This window comes from Drosophila sechellia, chromosome 3R (genome assembly GCF_004382195.2).
Source record: "Drosophila sechellia strain sech25 chromosome 3R, ASM438219v1, whole genome shotgun sequence".
Classification (NCBI taxonomy): domain Eukaryota; kingdom Metazoa; phylum Arthropoda; class Insecta; order Diptera; family Drosophilidae; genus Drosophila; species Drosophila sechellia.
Genome location: NC_045952.1, coordinates 16,243,737 through 16,267,331, shown reverse-complemented (window position 1 = coordinate 16,267,331; position 23,595 = coordinate 16,243,737). Strand labels below are relative to the sequence as shown.

Sequence of the window (23,595 nt, the reverse complement as noted above, 5' to 3'; positions counted from 1 at the left end):
TAGCTAATGTTATGTTTTGTCATGTAAAAAACAAAAGTAAGAATTGTCTCTTGGGGTGTAGTGTGCTGAGGGAATTTCCAGAATCGATCGTGTAAGAACTAATTAAGACAACACGAAGGATAAGTTCAGTCTTGTGATTTTTGGGAAAAAGTATTGAAAAAACTGCAGCAGCTTTTCTTGTTTAAGTAATTTGTTATTTCAAAATGATACCTTGTTTCTGTCAAGTACACACTGAAATTTGTTGAAATAATTGTTACCAAATTGATACCAATTTATACAATAGAACCTATAAAGACCTTCCGAAATTCTCGTTTCATTTGATACCGGCCTATTACCATGCATCGATGGTTCTTTGCCAACGAGCGGGAGGAGTGTGAGCGAAAACCGGAGGAAGACGGCCTTAGTGACGCTTCGGAGACACAAGAGCCACCACCTCCACCTCCAGTTCCGACTACCGAGTGGCCATTCTGTGTGGTGTTCCACAGTTCACTCAACGGAAATGAGTATGTTGCCATTAGTGGCAACTGTCCCTCTCTCGGAAACTGGGATCCCAAGGAGGTGTACATTTTGGCAAAGCATGACTGCATGAACTGCCTATGCAATTGCTATCAGTTTGAGGCAAACTTGGAGATACCACGTAACATCGACATCCACTATCGGTACTGCGTTGTGATCCACGATCCGGAGACGGATGAAGTATATATACGGTTCTGGGAATCCCAATTACATCCCAGAGTGATTCGAACTTGTCAGAACATGCTGAAGCGCTGCGACGTCTTTGGAAAACCACACGACGATGATGAAGCGAACCGGGTGGACCGCGGATGGGCCACCACAGAGACAATTGTGCACCTGAAGATCTTCAATGCTCCATTCTGTTGGCAGCGTCAGAAACAGAGGCTCCTGTATGTCCATGTGCAGCCCATGTTTGGGGTACCGGAGAATCCTTGTAACGAACCAGCCAATCCCATCAAAATGGTTTCGTCGCAAACACGTTTATCGCGTTATCTGGACACCCGGAAGATTAAGGCAGAGAACCTGCATCTTCAATTGGCCCAAGTCGAGGTGGCCAATATATGCGTCCAAAATCCTTTGGCTTCGCAGCAGCGATTTGGAGCCAGATGTGGGCCGAAGGATATGGAGCTATTTCATTGTTCCATCGCTTTTCCGGAGGAGACGCTCTACCGCCTGGATCTGTACACATACGCCCATAAAGCAGGCTATGATGAACCACCGTATCATTACGGGTACGGATTCCTGATGCCAGATCAGCTGCTGGGCACCGAAGGCTCTGCGCGGGTGAAGATTACCTGCGCCTCCACCCACCGTCCACTGATGGAGATGTGCGTGCGTTATCTAATAATTCGACCCTTGCCAAATTTCCGTTGCGATTTGAGCCACAGCTACGAGCGCTACTGGCGCAAAAATCGCTTGTGCATGAACATCGGGCACAAAGGATCGGGAAATACGTACCGGTTAGGATCCGATGTGGTAAGGGAGAATACCTTGTACGGTTTCAAGCAGGCGGCTTTGGCCAATGCGGACATGGTGGAGATGGATATCCAGCTCACGCAGGATGCCCAGGTGGTGGTGTATCACGATTTTGTACTGCGATTCATGCTGCAGAGAATGCCTAGTTTTGAGGATCTTCTGGAGAACCAGGAATTGCTGATATTTGCATACGAGAATCTCAACAAACTAATGCTCCTCGCTATGGGAGGATCAAAACGAAAGGATCTCATTGCCGTTCCCCTGGAGGCATTTTCTTATGATCAGCTGAAGGAGGTGAAGGTCCTGCGATTCGCTGGTAGCAAAGGCTGCGATAACTCCTGTGATCGAATGCTGCTGGAGCAGCGCCCCTTTCCCCTGCTCCTCGACCTTTTGGATGAGGAGAATCTGCCTGTCGACATGGGCTTCCTCATCGAGATCAAGTGGCCCCAGATGACCAATATGCGGCGTTGGGAGAGCGGCAGCTTTAAGCCCACCTTCGATCGAAACTTCTATGTGGATACTATCTTGGAGATTGTTTTGAATAAGGCAGGAAAGCGGCGGATCGTCTTCTGCAGCTTCGATGCCGACATCTGTGCCATGGTTCGGTTTAAGCAGAATATATATCCCGTGACTCTACTGCTGGAGGATCCGTACTCGCCGGTTCAGTATGCAGACCAAAGGGTAAGCATGGAGGACATCGCCGTGAAATTTTGCAACACTCTCGAGTTCCTGGGGCTGACCCTTCATGCTAACTCACTACTGAACAAGCCCTCGACTATGGCACACCTGCGCCAGATCAATCTGGATGCCTTCGTTTATGGTAGTTCCACCATTGACCTGGAGATCCGCAATAAGCTAAAGAAGCACGGAGTGCTGGGAATCATCTACGATCGCCTCGACCAACTGGACCAAGTGGGCGAAGAGCTGGAGGGGGACACCATGTGCACCATTGATTCAGTGACCACAAGGCGCGTGATCCACGAGACGGAGGTGGAGGAGTGGATCCAGAAGTGTGGCTACAAGCCGGAAACTTCCATCGTCGTGCATAACATTTACATCGACTGATGGTTTTTCCCACTTTCTGCTTTTACCCCGCTGACAAATAAAGTATCCAAAGTTATGTGCCCCGTGATAACAGTCCAAATCCCGGTCCTGTAATCACCAGCCAACGTCCAAGTCGAACCATAAAGACAAAGGAGCATTACAGGACTAAGCCGACAATATCCCACCAGACCAAAGCCAAAGTAACGACAATTGTCAATAGAAGGACCAAAAGGACTGGAAGGCTAACCCCTTCGCACACCCCCCGCGAATTGGCAAACATTTTTCGCAAACACTCGAATGATAAGCTCATGTGAACTATTGCCGGGTAGATAAACAAAGGACCTCCGGATACGGAAGCTGCTGGCAGGAGAAGGGGTTAAGACGATGCGGTCCAAAGTCCCGTTGGGCGGTCAAACGACACGGCATCGTAAATGATATCCCGTGGCGAATGGGTCTCCTTTATAGGCCAGTGCACACTTTAGAAACACTCAGTCGGATCTTGGGCACAACCCCTTCTTTCGTCCTGCCGTGGTATTAATATCCTTTTGCATGTGACTCACACCATCGCGAAGACGTTCTCTCAGTGGGATGTGGGTTTGGTTGTTGTGCAACTTCCCCCATCCCATTGTGCTATTTATCATAATTTTTCAATTTAACACTGCCATACACGAGGGACACACAGCTCATATCCTTCTTCCTGGCGTGTATAGTTTCCAATGTTTACTTGCGCAAACATCCTTTGACGAACTTTGCCCATTGTCCAGACTTCGCTTTGCTGATGTGGCTTAGCCGTACCTTTGCTTTTTTGCATTCTCATCGATTCCATCTTTCGCCATAGCTGTCCGTGTGTGTTTGTCCTGCCCAGGAGGGACATCGCTTCCGATCCTGCAGCCATCGTCCGTTAAGGATGACGTTATTAATGAGCATTTTGACACTTACGTCTTGACATTTGCACAGCTGGCCGTTTGTCTAAGGACTTTCGCCGATTGCAGCGAGTGGAAAAGGTCAACTATCTGCTTTCTTTTCGCCGAATACCATTCGCAATTTAAATAAATGTGTAATTATGTTTGCTTTAGCCAGGGATTTGGGCAAACTCAATGGTTAAATTTGAATCTTGGTTCGATTCAAGGAAATATTTGTATGTTTATGTCAGCATAGGAATGTAAATATTTAAATAGGATATGGGCATGGAATGATTGACTATGATTATCGATCTATAGCAGTGACTTATTGGAATGGGTAATTCCAAATTATAATAAAGTAATTTATGCTACTAAGGAATAGCCGTGTTCTCTAATTAAAATCTTAACGAAAATCTGCTTTAAATTCTTAGCATGGCATTCTTAACTTCTCGTGCCTATTAAGCTCTCTCCAAGACGGTACTAAGATTGAATCATAAATCCCAAAAATTATAGAAGCAAACTTTTGTGGCCCATGGGCCCCTTGGATATTGTCCGGTTCCAGCACACGGCAGCTGTCTTCGGGGCGATCGGATGACCACCCCATCCCGGTCGCTTCCAGCCCATTGCATTCCCTTGGTCTGGTCTTTGTCCGGGATTGTTTGCCTTCAATTTGACTACAAACCATAATTTATCTTTTCAGACGTGTTGGTCAGCGCGACAATGGCGGGCCAGCGACAAGGATTATTGATTATGCAAAGTGCCCGGTGCCCAGGACAATGCCGGGAAAACAAAGGCTTAAGCAAAGAGAAGAAAGGATTCCAAAGAAGTCTCAAGCTGGGCGAAGGGGTTGCTTTGGTCGCTCTACTCGAACTGGCCAGCGGTCAGTGGAAGTTATGAAATATCCGTGCCGGAATCTGATGAGCCGAGAAAGTATCCCCTTACAGGACACAACGCGTGTGTTTTCGCCCATTAGAGAGATAATAGTTTTTGACATTGCTCGTCCGTTCGCCTCGGCTTCTCAACCTTTTCGGTGTTAATGGTCAGTTTCGCTATTTTGGCATGGTTAATTAATATCCAGATCCGGCAGAGTGTGAGAAAGTTGGAGGCAAAGGTGAGACTGGGCGAATTGAGAGGCCCGAGCTGTTGACGGATGCTGATGGATTAGGGAAATAATTAATGGTTCCATTCCGATTCAACGGTATCTGACCGATAACTGGATCACCAAATCGATGGCTATTACAGGGGTTATGACCCTTTGTTCAAACTAAACTGGTTTGATAGGGGAAAACGAAATTTCTATTAAATATTTAAGATTTTTATAAGCAGCAGATAGGAATACATATTTATTCCCAACTAAAATTGTTGTTTTCAAAGAATGTGCATTTCTACGCACTCCTTTCAGAATTTAAATAAATATTGAAGCAATATGTCTTCTCTTGTTCAAACCGATCAATCGTAAGTACAAAGAGCTGTTTTCAGCAAATAAAAAAACACATCAATTCCAACGAATTGGGGGAAGAATCTCGGGCTTCTTATTCATTCTACAAGCTGTTTCTTCTTGATATTTCCACTCAGAGACCCAGTGTCGTTGCAGACAGTTGTTGATAAGAAGCATTTCGTTTCTACGAGTGCCTGATAAGCGCCATTTGAGAGAGCGACTGAGGCGAGGTCAATTGACCTGCTTTTAAGCAGAGACTTGTGCACGTCCGTTCATCAAAAAGTGCTTTCAAGATTGCCATCCCGCTACCTCAGCCTCCTCCTCGGACCGAAAAACCAACCTCGCTAATCTATCAGTCGAGTGTACGTCTTCGTCTTTCGTTCTGTCGGTCTGTCAATTTCCAGGCCGAAAATGTAAACAAACCGAGTGGATAGAGCGAAAAATATTAAAAAACTTCCACACGCTTATAACGAACAAATAAGTAGCTATAAATACACAAATATATACTCTACAGATTTCGCATCTTATCAGTCCGCTGAGGACCCAAAGTGATGTCCACATCAGGCGAGAGTTGTGAGATTAATTCTGCACATAGTACATACATGGCTACCCACTGAACTTTTGTCCTGCGACGAACAGCCGCGTTCCCTGATCTTTGGCGACATCAATTTTTAGGGTGAACAATTTCAATTAGGTTCACGTTGAACCGCGATTGAGATTAACGCACTGCAAGTAGTTTCCCGCAGATAATGCAATTGTTGTGTGTATTTGCGTATTCCGCACCGCCGGCTGGAAAACGCCAAACGGTTAGCAGTATCCCACGCCTCGAATCGAAAGACAAAGGCCGTCGATTGGCGAGGGACAATAGATGGATACTCATGCGGTCTGTGGCAGCACATTAGAAGCACATTAGGGTGCCCACTCACAGGAGCAGCGACACATGCAAGCTGCAGTTTAGCAGCCCAAGATACAGATACACGTTCTTCAAGATACGACTACTTAGGACACAACAAAGGCGCCTTTTGTTGGCTCGACTATATGGTTGGATGGCTGGATGGATGGATGGGTTCAGGGTCCCTCTGCACGATTCCCCGCTCTCTTGGCCAACCGCAAATGACGCAAAATTGTCGCCAAGCAGAGAGTTTACCCACGCACACTCACACTCGCACTCGAATCTCTTGACGAGATAACAAGATGCAACTGTGAGATACGAATGGCCACAAAAATACCGTTTAATGAGGCCCTCGCACACAGCTTGACTATTTCTTAGATCTTATCCCATCCGTAGGGAGTCACTCAAAGGATATTGGCCCGGCTGCCTATTCTCATTGAAATCGATTCTATTCATCCCGCTTTTTCGGGTTTCCGAGGCCCATAACTCGTGTTACTTTATGCAGCCGGCTTTGTTTGACCACAAAGTGTCGCTGACCAAGTCCCCATAATCGATTGAATTACCCGCTCCCTAGCAGCTTCCTTCCGCAATTCTTGTCAGGCTCTAAATTCAAGGGTTTAGAGCCCCAAAATGTGCAGCGTCAACTGTCGAGAAAGGATTTAGTGGCAGTGCATCTTAGCAGGAAACTAGTACCGATTGGTTGGATGCTGGCCAGGGTATGAACTGATGTCGTCAGCTTTTCACATTTACCGCTGAAAGCGCCCTGAAAGGATAATTGAAACGAGCCCTTGAGACCCATTTGAGAGAGTCTCTACTCGCACATGAATATGTAATTTGGTTCGCATTTGAATAGAAGGATGCGACAAAAAGCCTCAAGTGGCCATTGAAGAGCTTCTTTGGGGTGTGGGTGCTATATGAAAAGAATCAAAATTAAGTGGAAAGTTTCCCAGCTCATAAGTGACTTGTGTCAAAGCGCTGCGCCAAAGAAAAGCCTAATTCAAATGCGGCATAAACCTTTTTCGCCATGACAACATATTAAATGGGACTTAAGTCGTAAACAATGCGGTTTTAAGGCCATTCGCCACACCCTCGACGAGTGGTCGCTGAAAAGTTTAAGCGATTAGCGCAATTTTGCGAAAATAACATGCGAAATTGCGCGCTTGAACGCCTTTTCAATGGCACTCAGATACAAAAGCAGCCACAGTTGCAGATAGTGCAAAACAGGGAATCCCGCTGAGCTGAGCCGCATTTTGAGCGCACTTAATGTGGGAAAATCGTCGTCACTTGTCAGTACACGCCCACCTCGAACAACCCCTGATTCCCATCAAAGTGTTAAAACCCAATGAGCCCATTGCCCACACAATTGTTGCCAATCTGGAGATACTCTCATCCCCAGAAGCGGATTGCCCATGCTAATCGTCAGATGCGTAAAACTCAATGAACACTCAAGTGCCAGGGGTCCCAAAGCAGCTAAGAGGCTACTGAAAAAGAAAAAAAAACAAACAGCCAGACTACCAAGATCGCGAACTCATAATCCTTTCAATCCGATCATGAGAAACCGGGATGGTAACCCTTTGTGGCATTCAGGATCCGACCTTTTGGAACCTACGCGTGCAGCCTCCGCAAAAATTCCTTTGTGGACCATTTAGTGAGTGCGGTTCTTCGGGTGTTTGGCCCATTTGTGTCGGGGTTTGCCATTCGCAACTCACAACTCGCAACTGAAACTCGACAAATTAGGCCACTCAGCTTCCACGGACCATTGTTCGCCTTTTATCCTTTTTTCGGATGCTTGTTTGCCCTTACTTCTTAATGCTCAAGATCATAATGTTTGCGTCGAAGGGTTGATCTTGTTGATCTCGTTTTTTACGTCGGAGATCCCTCTACCTCTGATATGATTTATTTGTTTGTATATCTGCAGCGGACAGGGTTATCTCGATCTGGGACAGTCGAATGCTGTTTAAGGACTGCCCTTTATTTGGCTTGACTTTTGCACTCTCATCTTTGGGATGCTGCACGTGCCCAAAGATTGCCATAAAACAGGTAAGAACTATATGTTGTAATTCAATTAGAAGAAAATGAAGTAAAAAAGAAAATTCAACTTTTTGGTATATTCTATTCGCTAACCATTAAGAGTTCGCTGCTCATCAAACTATTTCTGGCAGATATGCAAAATAATGTTCATCTCCAGGAAGGCCAGCTAATCTAAAACCAATTTTCAACTCTCGCTGCTACGCAAATTGTCCATTAGGCTAATTACGCAAACATTTGTGAATTTACTTATCCAAAAGATTGAAACGCAAACCTCTTGTTGAACTCGAAAATCCGTTGATTGATGGCCGTATTGTTCGGTTTTGTCAGTTGCGCCATGGCCATGCAAAAGCGTTTGTCTGGGCACCCAGAATAGATTCGGATTACACCTGGACTTGGAACTCTGGACCGTAGACTGCGCAGAGCAAACAGATTATTTTCATAAATTAGACTTTATTAATGATTAAGAAGACAGCTTTCGAGACGGGATAGCCAAGAAAAGTTGAAGGACAACGGGTGCGCCTGCCAAACGGGGTTGGGATGGTATGTATATCCTTAAAGGATGCGGCTGAGGGCCTACGAAACTGGACAGTGGTCAGCGCATTGGTCAGTCACGCACGTAATTTTGGTATTACCCCTTCGGGACGATAGCTCGCAACGGGATAGGCAGAGTTCAGAGGTCACCACCGTACTTTTTCCCGTTTCTTCTCACAGTCCGAGCAGCAGGAAACTTAAGACGTTTTCACGTTGAATTCTAATGATTTTTGTATTCAAATGCGGATTGCTCCAACCAGTTTGGGCAGTTCCCTTACCACCCAAGGGAGTGCCCACTGAATGGCAAGGCGCGCATCCTGCTGACGGCAGGATTGGCCCATCGTCCATCGGTCAAGCTGTGTGCGAATCCCATCCAAAATGGCCAATGTCCCATGTTCGGATTTCACTTTTATTACTGCCAACTCTTTTTGTTCGATGGCCTCGACAAAGGGGTCAATTCAAAAGGGCAACAGTTGATGGTCAGGGCGCTTGAGTTGAATCCTGAAATTGGGTGGCCATTTTGTAAAGAACACCAACGGAATTAAATGTATCTAAGGAAAAGTATTTAGTTGTCTTCAGAAAATAGTAGATTTTATATAAAACTAGTAATTATGATATCCGGTGTGGAAGTAATTTCCCTTCGAAGAAATAAACCCATCAAATGAACTTTGTCCGTTGACTCGTGGTGACCATTAAACACTTTTTATAATTTTCTTTAAACGGTATTGTGTTTATATCACCTCTACGCTAGAATTGTACCCTCTTTTATTGTTTTTTAACTGCTGGCCCAACGCTCTTTTAATGGCCTCCACTTGACCAGGCCACCTTAGTTGGTTTGTTGACACCTGCAGCTCTATTTCGTCTTTTTTTGAGATCATAAGAAAAATCATAGCTTGCCACTTCTTGCTGCATGGACTTAAACTTTGAACTAAGCCGACTATAACTGACACTCAAAATTCAGATACAGGTAGTGCGACTCCGGAAGTTTCCGCGCTCGTTAAAACCCTCGATTTAATGAAGATAAATCGTAGTTGGTTTTCAAGAACTAAAGAACGAAAAAATCTGGGAGAATGGGAAACTGTTTTGGTTTGAAATTTCACCTCTTGACATTGGTAATGGGATGTACTGGGATGAACTACCCAGCCACGGTGACATTTAAATTAATAAACTGCCAGCGAGTTTGGGCCGTAACAGGCGCGTAACTGCAGTCAATTATTCGGCCGAAAATATCCTGTTTCCAGCATCCAGTTTCCATATCGGCAGCATCACCATCACCATCATCATCATTATTAACACTTTCCACGGCTATGGACTCGCCACTTGAACTTGGTGCGTCATTGGCTCGGGTTGTTCCTCTTTTATTGTGTTTTTGTAATGCTATATAATTACACCATCAAGTTGACTGATGACACGGAATGAATCTTTGTCGCTCCCTTACACAACATAACACTCGCACACCCGGTATTTGCATAAAATCACAATTTCTCTTCGCACCAACCCGAGGGAAACCCTTGCCCGGTTTAGGGATATGTGCGCTGTGTCGCTAGTTTTTCACTTTCCCTTCAACGACAGGGAACCGAGGAATGCAGATTTAGCTAGGAGATCCTGACGGAGTTCTGAATGTTAAATGCTACATATAGTGTAATCATATATTTATTTCAAGACAAAGGTTTTCATATACTTTTCTGCTTTTGAATCTCATTAGGAATATCTGAACATGACTTCTATTTTCCATTTAATACGCTTAGAGCTATGCTCTTACTTTCGTCTTACGTTGGCACATCTATTGATCTGGGCCCCAATGAATGGAAGCAGCTAATCCCTGCCATATGCGTTCCTTCTTAGCCCCGATCCGTCATAGGGCACAATCGTAGGTGTCACAATTTTTGACACTTCAATTTCTTGTGCTCGCAGAACACGAGACAAATGAGCAGCGCGTGTGCTTCCTGAATGCCTTGCATGCGAATATCCTGGCGGCAGAATATATACATATATATGTGTTCTGGATTGGTTTGTGTAGGTGCACCCGTCGTCTGTCAAATGCGTCTTGTCATGCATCAAAATACAAAAAAAAAGGAGGAAGAAATGAAAGGAAGTTGAAAGCCAGAAAGAAACGAAGTCAAAGCAAACAGACTGAAATGGCAGCGGGGAAAATTAAATTGAAAATTTCACCAGGACCAGAGGGAGGCGGTGGTGGGGGGAGTAGGGAGAGAGTGTGGGTCGGGGGAAGGGTGCCACCAGGTTGCCACAGTTGACTCTTTTGATAAACAAACAGACGGCAGACAGAAGCATTGCAAAAATGTTGATTACAACCAGCGAAGGAAATCCAGCCACCGAAACAGGAGCAAATATACACCCAAAAAAAACCCCTCAAATCACTTTCTAGACTTAAAGAATAATCTATTCCGAAAATAATATATAGTAAATTATATCATTGTTAAATGGCTCTTTCGTTATTTTTACCACATTATATGTAATACATTTTTTTAAGTGCATCTACAGCAGTGGTACATATGAGACCGCTGCTTCCGCTTTTGAGTCGTAGCCGCCAAAGGACATGCGCCAAAATATGAAAAAACACAAAAAACGAAATGAAAGCCAGCGAGGAAATGAGAGAAGCGGCAAAAAATGAAATAAAAATCCGTTCGCGACTCGCAACTTCCATGTGTATCCATGTCAGCTTGGCTTTTGTGCTATTTGGAACGAGTTGTCAAATAAAAGCGGCAGCCGGCGGAATAGGAGAAGGAGCCAGGGAAGGAGGAGGAGCTGGATCGTTGACTTGGCTGGCTGGCTGCCATCAAAATGGCGTCTGGCCCAGCAAGGACTTTAAAAAGCTGCTCGGAAATCGATGTGGAAAAGTCAGCTGCGGCTGCGGGTGCTTTGCCGCCTCACCTGTCGTCGCAGGACAAACAAATTTTAATCAAAAATAGAGAAAAAAGGAAAGGAGAGCAAAGTAGAGGAAAAACTACAAATCACATTTCCTGTGGCAACATCAACTTCCTGTTGTGGCATGGAAATCTTCTAGTCAGCGTTTCACACGCCGTCTGACAACTGCAACCGCTTTGAAGTCGCATTCAGCGCATTTTCCGCTGTGTGTCATTTAATTGTCAGTCAGTCAACAAGAGTCCGTCAACTTGGTCAGTCATGCACTCAATCAGTGGCAGGACACTGCGGCCAGGACAACAGGCGCAGTTCACCCCCTGCGACATGTAAAAGGGTACTCGCCCTCACCCTCGCCCTCATCCACTCCATCCTTCGTGAAGTGCAGTTTTTAGTTCTGTTTCCCCCCGCCAGGAAGTCAGACTTCCAAAGCGGAACTCGCTGCATTATCCTTGCATGGGAATCCAGGACTCGCGGGGTGGCAACTGCAGCAGCACCAAACTTTGTAATCAGCGGTCTTTGTGGTTTATGCTGCCAGCTCCTAATTGATGCAGTTAGTTGCGTGCTGCAACTGGAACCCTTTAATTGATGCTTCGGTTTGGGAATAGATTGCTGCTGCACTGATAGCAACTTTGTGTGGAAATTCAGTGGGAACTAGTTAAACGTAGTTTATGCTTCTTTGCAGAGGGGAGTGTATGGTAGTTTTTTAGAGACCATACTTACTTTATGATGCTCAATTAGGATGTTAGGATAGTTGCCTTTTATCAAAAGTTTAGGGAATTGGTTGTCTTACAAAAGAATGTCTTCCTACAATCTGTGGTTAATATAACCAAAGCTGAGCACTAAACACAACAATAAGTGTAGTAAAATTCTGAATGAATTGGGTTCAATCAATTTGAAACACCCACATTGTTATTGGCACAAATAGCCACATTTATCGACTGGTAATCCATCTGTTTAACGGGCTCCTGGGAACACGCTCATCATTTGTTAATCATACTTAATGCCCCAAAACCAAACCGCACCTGCTGCCACACCGCTCTGCGGCCCCACCACATCAAAATGCTGAGCGATGCTTAGCCGGAATAAATCTACCATAAAGATGCTTGACATTATTCAAAATACGAAAACTACAGAATTCCCGAAATGCCTTGGCCAAAGGAGGAGGAGCTGCATCGAAAGCTGGAGCCGGAGCAGTTGGACAGGGCGATGTATACGACGACAATGGGCAAAAAAGGCAATAAAATTTAATGCCAGACGAGGGAGCCGCGAGTGGATCGAGTGGAGCGTGGAGGCACAAACGACTTCATTTTATCTTAATGTGCTAATAAATTTCCCAGAGACGAAATCTCTGCCAAAAACCAAATAAATTTACTAATACACGCGCTGCGCGGCCAGAAGGGGGGCCCATGTCGCCGAAAATGAAATGGAGCGCCAAGTAGTTGAGTGAGTGGCATGCGTGGAATCGAAGAAATGCAATTAAGGCAGCCAAATCATCTAGAGAACCACTGGAAAGGGCGTCCCGCCTGCTGTCCTAAGTGTTTAAGTAGCTAAACGCCTGACAACCGGAGAAGTTATGGCCCGGCCTGCAGCTTGAAGTTGGCGCGTGCTCCATGGACCGACTGCACCCACATCTCGGAAAGTATTCTGTCAACACAGTGGATAGTAACGAAAAAGAGCAGATCCTCGGCCGATCTTCACTTGAATCTAGTGCTGACAATTCCAGTTTCACCCCATTTCGAGTATGGGTTCTTTGCTCTATCACCTCCCCAATCGAATTGCTGAAGTGAAATTGCCCTAAAAGGGTTCATGCCTCGGGCTCGTAAATTTCGATAGTGTTCAAGTGGAGATCTGGCACCTGAGTTGGCTATATAGGATATATATATCGGCGTAGTAGGAGCAATTCATTTGGAATGGTTTTTCAAATTACCAAGCTTGATATCTCGAGTTTTATGATGATCGTTTGATGGAAAATTGTAATTAATATGACATTTATGGCTTAAGCAGCTGAAGTTTAAAATTGAATTAAGGAATTTCTATCTGCCAGACTGTACTGAAAACTAGAGGTCAGTATAGTGACATTTTTCATTCTGGGCTGTACGCGCCTTTCACTCGGTTACCACCCTTAGAAATGTCGCCCAAGAGTCTCCCGACCATATATGCAATCTCATATGCATTACTTTGCATGTCTGGCGAGTTAAGGAACTCAAGCGTAAAGGTCAAAAGATCAACGCTTGAGGGGCAGAAATGGCAGGGAGGGAGGTTTTTCTAAAGAATTTCCCTACTTTTCCTGTGTTAATGCTCTGATTTCGTTTCGAAAAATGTACGCAGCATTTGCATTTGCCCATTGTCCAGTTCGCTGATTAGGCGTGAAGTTCGGGATTTGAATAAGAGCATTTCTTTGGGTTTGTGTGACAGAATGCAGTTACTTTTTTTGGCGGGAAAAATAGGTTATACTCGTAGATTAATCAAAGAAAATGGTTCGGAGTTTTTAGGTAAATTAAAAGGCTCATAGAACTTTCTTAAAGATTATAAAAGTGAAGCAATATGCGAAGGATTTTAATACAATTGCTTCCAAAACATAATCTAACAAATTTATAAAATCTACAAGAAATACGAAAAATTACATGTTAACTTACCTTAATTTTACTATAATTTGGCCAACGATTTGGCCCAAAAATTTTAAGCCACGTAAATTAAGTTGAGCCTATGTACACCTAGAATTACCGCAAGAATTAAGAATGTTTATCTTAAAACCACTTCACAGGCACACAATATTCCTAAGAATGTCCCAAAAAACGAGGTCAGCACCTCCTAATTAAGGTCACTTTCATCCCAGCTCCCTAGGCCATCAATTCTTTTCCTTACAACACGTTTCGCCTTATTATGACCATGCGAACAAAGAACAATAAAAAACAGAGCAAATCTTGCCGCCACCCCAGCGGGCACGCCTGGAAAAAAAATAACACTTAACAAATTTGCAAACATGTTTTGCATACAGCAAAACCGATCATCAAATATTCACATGCAACCAACGGAAATCTTAGGTAAATTTTCACCCAGAACCTCGACGCACCCAAGACAAAGCTGAGAAAATGTATATCCAGAATGCAACCACCGATCTCGAGATATCCAGCTGCTTGAGGGACCCACGTCACGATCACGATTGGGACAGATCTTTTGTGCAAACTGGAGCGAGCGAATGCGAGTGCGAAAATCTACCCCATAATCCCAGGGAAAAACCCGAAATTAAACTTGGCCGGACAAAGGAAACTCAAATGTTTATTTGCGTATCGAAATGTGCAAATTTTTCCCATTTCCAATACCTTGAATATTCATAAATCTCTTGGCGAAAGATACATTTAAATACTTCATATTGTTCGGCAGAGAAAGGCGAAAATGGGTGACGGCAGTGAGAATTCTTTCCGCTCGAAGTCCAGTTACCAGTTTCGCTGACATCACCTGTCCAAATCGAGTGGCCCAGCAAGTCCAACACGATAATTGGTGTCATAAAAGTTAGTTAAATCATATTGGACGTCAGTCAAATCCCTGGTGACATTCCCAAATTAGAAGAAGTCGGTGGGGCGGCAACTTCATTGCGTGGTGATTGCCACGGCCATTGTTTTGATGACACGCCAAATGGTTTCTGTTTCGAAGACCATTCCACCTGTCAGCCAAATGGACAGCAATCCGAACACACAATTATCTGCCAAATGACGAGGGCGTGTCAGGTGGCGCTTACCATTTTGGTTCGGCCATATATGTATGCATGGTCTATATACTTCCCGGTGCCCAGCAATAATCACAAATTTACAGCTCGCCGGCGGGGGGACAGCTTTATGCCATTTGATGTGGACTTCCGATTGTGGCAATTATATGTAAATTAATTATGGAGTTCAGGTTGGGCCTAATTGAGACTTGCCTTGCCAAACCCAACCCTAAACTGCAACTCACTGCCATTTGGCAAACTAGTTTTGGCATGCAAATTGACAAGTTGTCTTCGACTTTTGGCCCAGACAACTCCAGATACTCTGTGGCAAAGCCTTTTTCGTAAGTGGCGGAGACAACTCAATGAGGTCTGCGAATGTTATGCTCGATTGAGGATCCCCAAACGGCAGACGTTGCAAGTGAGTTAACATGAAATGGCAGACTCAGATACAGATACAGATGCAGCATCGGTCTGAGATCGAATTGAAGATGCAGATGCAGATTCAGTTGCAGATACAGTTGCAAATGTGCAGCTGCCAGCGATCGAAGTGGCGCGATCATGTGCAAAAACTTCCTTTTTTTTGGGTGGGGGGTGAGGTGGCACTCTTGGGCGCACTTGACACGAAGAAATAATTCCATTGAGTTGGCAAGTATGCCGGGAATCTCGGGCGAGACAAAATTAGACAAGAAGCGTGATTTACGGAACCCTTAAATCACATGACAACTACACACAGATCGGCACAGATCGAGAATCGAAGAGCAAATGCGATGACAATGTCTGGGCAGCACATGTGGATGTGTTTCTGTAGCTGTAGATGTAGGGAATGGGAATCCGAATCGAAATCAAAATCAGAATGGGGCTGGAACTGGGAGGCGGACAATGGGAACGATACTGATACCGAGTAGATCGATCGACGCTTCCCCTTGGCAGACAAACTGATTTATGGCAATGCAAACGGGGACACATCAGACATGAAGACAGACAGATCCCGAGGAGTAAGAGATCAAAGCAAATCAGACTGTCTGCTGGAGCTTTATGCCCTGGTAATTTTATATGCTTGTACTAAGAGCTGATCATCGATCACTGATCACTGATCACCGAACCCCGATCGTGTGACCACACTGGGGTATTTCCAGTCAATAAAAAAGTGCCGCCCTGTTGTTGTTTACATACTTAAGAATCGAGATGATTCTACATTCTGGCTTCCGCATGTCTGAGGTTTTGCCCGAAAAACAATATATGTTTACAAACGGCGGAATGACTAACTATTCACACCTCACATTATGGCCGAAAACTAGTTTCTTGAATGACTAGCCAAACTCTATAAACTTAGCATCACATTGCGCTAGATACAAACGTTATAAGCCTACCTAACCACCTTAAAATTATAAATCTCTTAGTCGCAATTCGTACTTTCCAATGAAAGGAATCCCCTTCGAATCTGGTTAATTCTTTAAAAAAATATTGAATACAACTTTGCATTAATTGGGTTTGATCGGAAATTCACGAGATGTTCGCGTGAACCTGTTTATAGATTTGTTTGCTTTCGTCATCGAATTTGGGAATATTTTGTCAAATGCACAAAAGAAAACCGCAAAAGCCGGTGGGAATCTCTATCTTCTACCTTTCGTATTTAGTCACCTGGGTAGAACGGGTTCCATATTTGGACTTCGTATTTTGTTTAGATTGTTCTTGAATCTCATTAATATAAATACGATAAATGCTAGATTCTGCGTTCCAAGTCGACTATAAAAGCTGATCTCAAGTGCCGGCTAAGTCAGTTAACCCTAAAATATCATCGCCATTGGTTGTTTCCGTATCGAAAGTGAAAATGCGTTCCGCGATTTTGTTCGGACTTATTGTTTGCCTGGCTTTTAGCCTTGTCTTGTCCCTGGAGGAGTCCATCAATCAATCCAACGATCTGTCGTCGGTGGAAAAGGATATTGGCCAGGCTGTGGAGTCCGAGGTGCGTGCTAAGCGGCAGCTCGGCTTTGGTGGTCCCTTTGGCGGATTTGGAGGACCTTTCGGTGGATACGGCGGCTACGGAGGACTTGGAGGCTTTGGTTATGGACGACCCTTCTATGGTGGCTACGGCCGTCCCTTCTATGGAGGTTACGGAAGACCCTTCTATGGCGGCGGCTTCGGAGGTCCTTTCTTTGGTTAAATCTACTACTACTAATTTTGTTATACCAGTAAACTAAGACTGAAAATGAAAGTTGTGTGCGTTTCGGGATCTGCAGAGTCCCAAATTATCTGGCAACTTGACCTCGAGCAAATGAATGTGTGTGACCCAAAACGACGACGTGTTCGAAGCGGGGGACTGGGGAATATTTTAAAAATAAATAACAGAAAATCTCCATTTATTTATTAGTTCGTTCGCCAGGTCTTGCTCCTCAGCCATGCTAATTATAAGTCCAGGAGGGTGTGTTTGTTTATGTTCCACGAGCTGTCACGATCTGTTTGCTTTCTTTTCGGGCACTTTGGAGCTCCTCCTCTCCAGATTAGGTGGCTTGTGTGGGAGTTTGTCGGGGTTTGCGGCAATTATCACGTACGAATGTCATAATTATCATTTGGATTTTATTAGCTGGACCTCTGGGCCAATCTCTGTCTGTCTGCCTAGATGCGATGGTTCTTTGTTCTGCAGTCGCAACTTCGAGTAGCCCAGTGCAAAAGAATTATGTAAATATTTAAGGGATGTCATCAGACTTTTACTTTTTTTTTTTTTGCACTGTCAACTTTTCTGCAAAGCTGCAGCCATTAATCAAGTTAACAATTAGACATTTAGCAGTCAGCTAATCAAATTTGCAGCATATGCGTTAAACGCCACATAAAGTTTTATTGGACCATCGCAATAATGTACTAATCCCCTTCTAATCAACATGAAAGCCACGGAAATTATCCTCCGCTCACTTGTGCATATCAATTTGCGGCCAAAACCACCAAAAGATTCTTATCGAAGGTTCGAGGGGTTCGCGCAAACAAAACGCCCAACTCGATGACTTACCCCAAAACATAGTACGCCCTCGAATCGAGGATTCAGGACAGTAGCATAGGAGTGGAGTGGAGTGGGTCTGGGTGGTGCTGTCATTGTTTAATTGTCAATAGACATCGGCCTCTATCAATATCATAAAAGCTAATAACTCTCGGTTGGCTGGACGAGCCGCAACTGACAGCAAACCTGGGCCAACCCCTCGTTCTAATCCCACCGGATATGCTCAATCAAAGCTGGAAGTGGGCGGAGGTGGGTGGTGGGAGGTGTTCGGAAGTGTGAGGTGGCCAACTCAACCTGTCTGTTGGGGGTTGCTCGGTAGCTGGAAATCATCGCATTTCATTCATCACTTTTCGCCTTTTCAACGCGACCAAGCCAAAAGCAAAGCAACAACCCTCCACGGATCCGAACAGGACTTGGACATGCTTCCCCTCCTCCTCTCTTGGCTGGCTTGTTTTGATATTAAAATTGCGTAATTATAATTAACCACATGTGTGTGTGTGTGGGGGTTTGTCGGGGGAAGCGGTTTAGCATGTCCTTTGACTGCTTCCGCTCGATGGTTAAAGTTACTTCCTCCCGTTAGTGTCACGTGTGTAACTCTGTAAGCGATCTGAGGGAAGTCCCTCAGTCCCCTTCCTTTGCCCCGAGGGCATAATCCATAACTTAGTCGACTGCCAGGCAATTGATACAACTTCCGAGCCGAGTAACCTCATAATTAAAAAAGGGATATTTTCATTTTAATTGGGACGACACACCTTTTGGGCTTTAGGTATCATTTTGGGCTCCTGATTTAAATTAGGAAGTGTTGGCGCAATGTTATGGATGATTAAATATAAAATTAACGTGACTGTATGGCTTACCATTTCAGGTACCATTTACTCGGTTGGAAAAAGTAATATTATTTTGTTAACCAAATGAAATGTAGTTTTGTTACCAGCACTAAATCATTTACGATAGGTTAACCAATTGGCTACAGTAGCTTGCTTAGATATTTCTTGAATCTCATTATATCATAGACTATAAAAACCCTTTGAAGATCTCGCTGTGTATCAGTTCAAGCGAGAGATTTAAGCTTTCGCAAGTTCCCATATCAAAAGTGGACATGCGTTTCGTATTTGTATTCGTCCTGTTATCGGTCCTGGCCCTCAGCCTGGTTTCCGCCAAGGAACAATCAAAAACTAGCTCATCGCCAGGAAGGAACAATGTCGGAGCCACAGTGAATCCTCGATTGCGTCCCAAGCGTAATATATTGTTCAGTCGGCCCACCATTCGTGGCCAAGTGCAACGCTTTATCTATGGTTATCCCTATCATAATGGTATTCCTACGTACTACAAATACCCGTACTACGGTTACTTCAGGATCTAATCCTTTAGCTAGAGCATGCTGCAAATAAATGATTACTGAATGGTTTTCCTTGTGATTTCAATTACCATCACAGCCTCGAAATGAGTAGACTATTATATGGCGTTTTTTGATGATATTTTATGATCTTGAGTTGTCTCTATAAATGCCAGATTCCCAGTTCCAAACAAATTTGACTCTTACTTTTTCCAAACTAAACATCCATCAAGTAATGCGTATGGCCCACAAAATCCCTAATTGTAATTAAGCATGGGAATCCTCAACGGTAGAACTTGGGAATCCGAGCCCGAGTAACCGAAAAATGTGGCCAATAAAATTACTATGAGCGTGGGGCTTCTTCAGCGAGATGGTACTATGGGTTGGAGTAGGAGTACGAGTCCAGGGTACCGACATTCCAGTTACCAGACACCAGAAAAAGATACAGAAACAGACGGAGAATGGACTTGCGCTGGGGGATTACAAACGTGTTGCCATTAGTTAACTTCAGCTTTGATTGATTTCAATTAATCTTGGACGCGTGTAATTAATCATTGAACACTTTAATATGGTTAACAACTCTTGACCAAGCAACGGTTAAAAAGGTTCAACGAGCCATCGTCTTAGCCAGCGAATGAGGCCCCAGACTTTTGGCTCTGCCAACTGACAAAGCGACTGACCACAAGCCAAATTGGTGGACAGAGGAGCGCTGCGGTTGCCGGGGCAGCCGCCGCCAAGAAAAATAGCCAAGCTTGGAAAATGCGTTGGAGTAATAGTCGGTAACGAACGAACCCGAGCTGGTGGATGGATTTCCATAGCCCAGTCCCGGAGGCAAGTCTTGGGATTCAGATGCAGCGTTAGCTCCAGCTTTGGCCAGCTCCACACTCAGCCCCCGACTAATTGTACTTAGATTTCGCGCCACTTTGGGAAGCTTTGTGGTCTTGGCAAGCGTGGAAAGCGGTCGGCGATTGATGGCTATCAATGCCGATGACTTATAGCCAGAGTCGCGGGCCGAGACTCACATGAGTCGAGCCAGCCAAACTGGCAAATCCATCCATCTATGTGGCACATTTGACTGCAGCTCGGCTTGATTATCTTGGCTTTTCCTTTTCCTTCTCCGGACTCGCGACTGCCACCTCACTCCCATTGATTTTCCCAGGCCGAACAAATAGCTCTCGGCATCGAGGAATAGTCTGCCAAATTTCGTTTGCGGCTAGACCAAAATCGGTGGGTAAGAGATACGTACATATAGGGTGTCATTCATTAGTCGGGTTTAATTCGCCTTCTTTAAATGGAGCCACAATAGGAGTGATGTGGTGCCCCACGTTTAAGACTCCATCCACATCGGGTTGCCACAAAGGAAACCATCCATCGGAAACCAATTGAACGAATTTCACACATGGGCGCTAATGAATTTAATGAAGTCATTTTTCTTTAACCGATTTACAAAACTACTTACAACTGGCGGACCAGTCAGTCCGTCGCCCCAGAACAAGGGAATTCATAATTTTGCATCATTAATCATGGTGCTAACAAAGAGATCTCGGCCAGACCGATTGACAGCCGGCAAAAAGGGGGAAAGTAATTTAGGCAGCCAGCTTAGATCGCAGTGCCGCTGATTTGCCGCTGGGAAATTAAAAAACAATTGTTAATTATTAAATTTCAAATTTTACACTTGGCCACAAACGATTCTCTGTACTTCGGAGGCTATTCTGGGAGCTGTTCCGCAGTAGAAAATATAAAAACCTGGGGCCAATCATTGTGGCTCTGGTCGACACCTCGCTGATGAGATCATTCATCACCGCCGTAACCCGAGTGAAATGAGTTGCCATTGTTGCGGGCTGCTGCAGTTCGGACAAAAACATTTCAAACTTGGAGGAGAGTCTTCTTTTTACTTTGGTTTTTTTTGGCATGGGTTCACTTCGGTTTGACTGCTCAATTATCGGTTTGATGGGACTGCAGAAGGAGTCGGATCGTGAAGACCCGCATAGGGCCGCGAGAAAGTTTGGGTTTGGGGATAAGGCTGTTAAATGTTTCACATTTGAATGGATGGATTGGTGCGATACATCGGATGCCACTTCCGCAATGATTCCGACAAGGGGTTAAATCGATTTGAAATAAATGATATCGTGTTTACCGATCTCTCACTTGATAATACATATAACTGACAACTACCAAAGAAAACCAACTCTGTAAAATGTTTAAATTTTGTTATAATAAGCATTTTTCAGAGGATTTTTATAATGAATTTTCGGAGTTCCAAAAAGAAAGATATTTTCAAGTTGTTCCCTTCAAGAATCCTAATCCAAAATTGCGTTTTTCTTTCGGCTGACCGAAACCGAGAAAATGCGATCACGACCGCAACGTTGCGCTTCATTAAAATCGGATTATTGCCCGGCATCAAGGAGTCCTGCCAAAGGACACACAGCTGATCTGGCCAATGTCCCCGGTCTGGCTGACCACTGTCCGATTCCCACGATGCAGCCGTGGCTATAAATCCCTGAGCGTCTTGGGCCGTATGCAAAAACGCCGAAGATGGAATTAAAATCGAAATGCGTATAAAATCGACCCAAAATCAACCCCAAAAACACTGTGGATAGATGGGCGAAAAACCCAGGTAATCGTAGTGGACAAGCGGAACCCTTTTGGCGCTGCCATAATATGCTGTAAAATTTTAAGAAAATCGAGCAGAAAATTTGTATAGACACTGGACAATGTCCAGCGATCTTACGGGGGTTGCTACCATAGGGACTCGAGCTTGCTTCTGCCTTCGGCAGAGGTTAAGTCCATCGCTGGACACTCGAACTCGAGTTCAATCGGCTACCTGGGATGCTGGTGATGCATCGCCAAGAATTTTTGGGCATCTGGTCCAGTGATCTCTTATTGTTAACGCTGCCGCCTCTGACCTTTGGCTGTCTCACGCAATTAGGCAAACTTGGCCGGGGTCACAAGATATGTACATATTCCATTTGAATATTTTGCATTAATCTTTTGCATACAGTTGGCCGATTTTCTTGTGTTTTTGTGTATTCGAGGGACGCCGCCTCCCTTCGTCGCATTTGAATAAGTGCTAATGATTTGTGACATGTTTCAGTTCGGCAGCTAAAGGCTTTTATGGCGAATGTTTAATTCATGGCTTCGGCCTGGACAGACACCCATAAACAAGGCGGAGCGTATATTATAGTAGCTCATACTAAAAAACCCCAAAAGGGGGAGGTTCGCATGTAATTACGTGCACACGGACACATACACAGTTACAGATACAGATACTTCGACAGCAACTGACACATGTGAGCAGTGGCTGACCCTTGACATGCGCTCTCGAAATACATTTCGAGTGGAGCACAAACACATGGGCCCTGCCACATTCCCCAACCACCACCGACCACCCTCCATCGCCCACTTCCACTCCATTCGATTCAGTACACCTACTTTGGCTTTTTGTGGCCAAGCGAACCTTTAACAGCTTTGTGGCTCGCATGTCAAAGGGGCTTCCATGGAATGGTTTCGTCCTAAATGCTATTTCGGATGGACAAACACAGACTAAATAAGTGCAGATACTTTACACAACCACGCAAGGAATAAAAAATCGTATATATTTAAGAAATAAGGGTCTAGTCAACGAAAACATATAAAGAATCAAAACCTATATCTTTTCTCTTTTTTAAGATGTTTTTTATAATATTAGAATAAATATTAAATATAAACGAAGCTGTTTATTTGTTCCCCCAAATGCTAGTATCCAAAATGATTCTTTATATATTTAAATGGTATGTCCCTCCAAAAGTTTATCATTTGTTTTTTCCGCAACTGAATCACTCCCTCCACCGATTTTACACTGAAATAGATCCATCACGCGGTGATGAATGCTCATCAAGCATATTGGGATGACAAAGTTGGTAACAACAAAAGTTTTAGTTGCTGTTGAATTTCGTTGTTTTTTTTTTGGCTGGCGAATTTCACATTTGTGTACGCGACTCCGAGCAACAGAATACAATTTCAGCATTTTCCAGCCACGACCAGCTCCACTTTCACAATGAATCATCGGGCTAAAAACAACAGCCAGCGGAGGGAACTTTTTTTTTGCAGACCAACTGAATGGATGGTACGACTTAGGGGGCGTGGCAGCAGTGGGCGTGGGAAGGGAGGCGGGCGCGTGTTCGTCAGTTTAACCAGCATGACATGGCCCGGTCCATTGCGGTCCTGGTCTCTGGCATTTTAGCACTTATTCATAAAGTCCTTGCCAGCAACGGAAGACAAAAGGCAAAAAAATGGAAGAGCAAAACCGCCAGAGAGAAGAGGAATTACTAAAAATTTATCAATGTAAAAGTTGGCCGGTTGTTGTGGGT

At 44.5% G+C, this 23,595-nt stretch overlaps 5 protein-coding genes across 5 annotated transcripts; all 5 read left to right on the top strand.

The window, feature by feature from the left end:
• The first annotated feature begins 82 nt into the window (after positions 1 to 82).
• LOC6606707 (glycerophosphocholine phosphodiesterase GPCPD1) lies at positions 83 to 2,738 on the top strand. The gene has a single exon (XM_002031470.2). The coding sequence runs from the start codon at positions 337 to 339 to the stop codon at positions 2,554 to 2,556; it is 2,220 nt and encodes a 739-aa protein (XP_002031506.1). The 5' UTR covers positions 83 to 336; the 3' UTR covers positions 2,557 to 2,738.
• Positions 2,739 to 6,989: 4,251 nt separating this feature from the next.
• LOC116801598 lies at positions 6,990 to 7,801 on the top strand. The gene has a single exon (XM_032722167.1). It carries the CDS (start codon positions 7,031 to 7,033, stop codon positions 7,181 to 7,183), a length of 153 nt encoding a protein of 50 aa, XP_032578058.1. The 5' UTR covers positions 6,990 to 7,030; the 3' UTR covers positions 7,184 to 7,801.
• A 580-nt stretch (positions 7,802 to 8,381) lies between these two features.
• On the top strand, positions 8,382 to 8,977 carry LOC116801606. Its single transcript, XM_032722207.1, has one exon. It carries the CDS (start codon positions 8,553 to 8,555, stop codon positions 8,820 to 8,822), a length of 270 nt encoding a protein of 89 aa, XP_032578098.1. The 5' UTR covers positions 8,382 to 8,552; the 3' UTR covers positions 8,823 to 8,977.
• A 7,721-nt stretch (positions 8,978 to 16,698) lies between these two features.
• On the top strand, positions 16,699 to 17,281 carry LOC6606706 (uncharacterized protein F12A10.7). The gene has a single exon (XM_002031469.2). The coding sequence runs from the start codon at positions 16,750 to 16,752 to the stop codon at positions 17,080 to 17,082; it is 333 nt and encodes a 110-aa protein (XP_002031505.1). The 5' UTR covers positions 16,699 to 16,749; the 3' UTR covers positions 17,083 to 17,281.
• Positions 17,282 to 18,943: 1,662 nt separating this feature from the next.
• LOC6606705 lies at positions 18,944 to 19,354 on the top strand. The gene has a single exon (XM_002031468.2). It carries the CDS (start codon positions 19,010 to 19,012, stop codon positions 19,271 to 19,273), a length of 264 nt encoding a protein of 87 aa, XP_002031504.1. The 5' UTR covers positions 18,944 to 19,009; the 3' UTR covers positions 19,274 to 19,354.
• Positions 19,355 to 23,595: the final 4,241 nt, after the last annotated feature.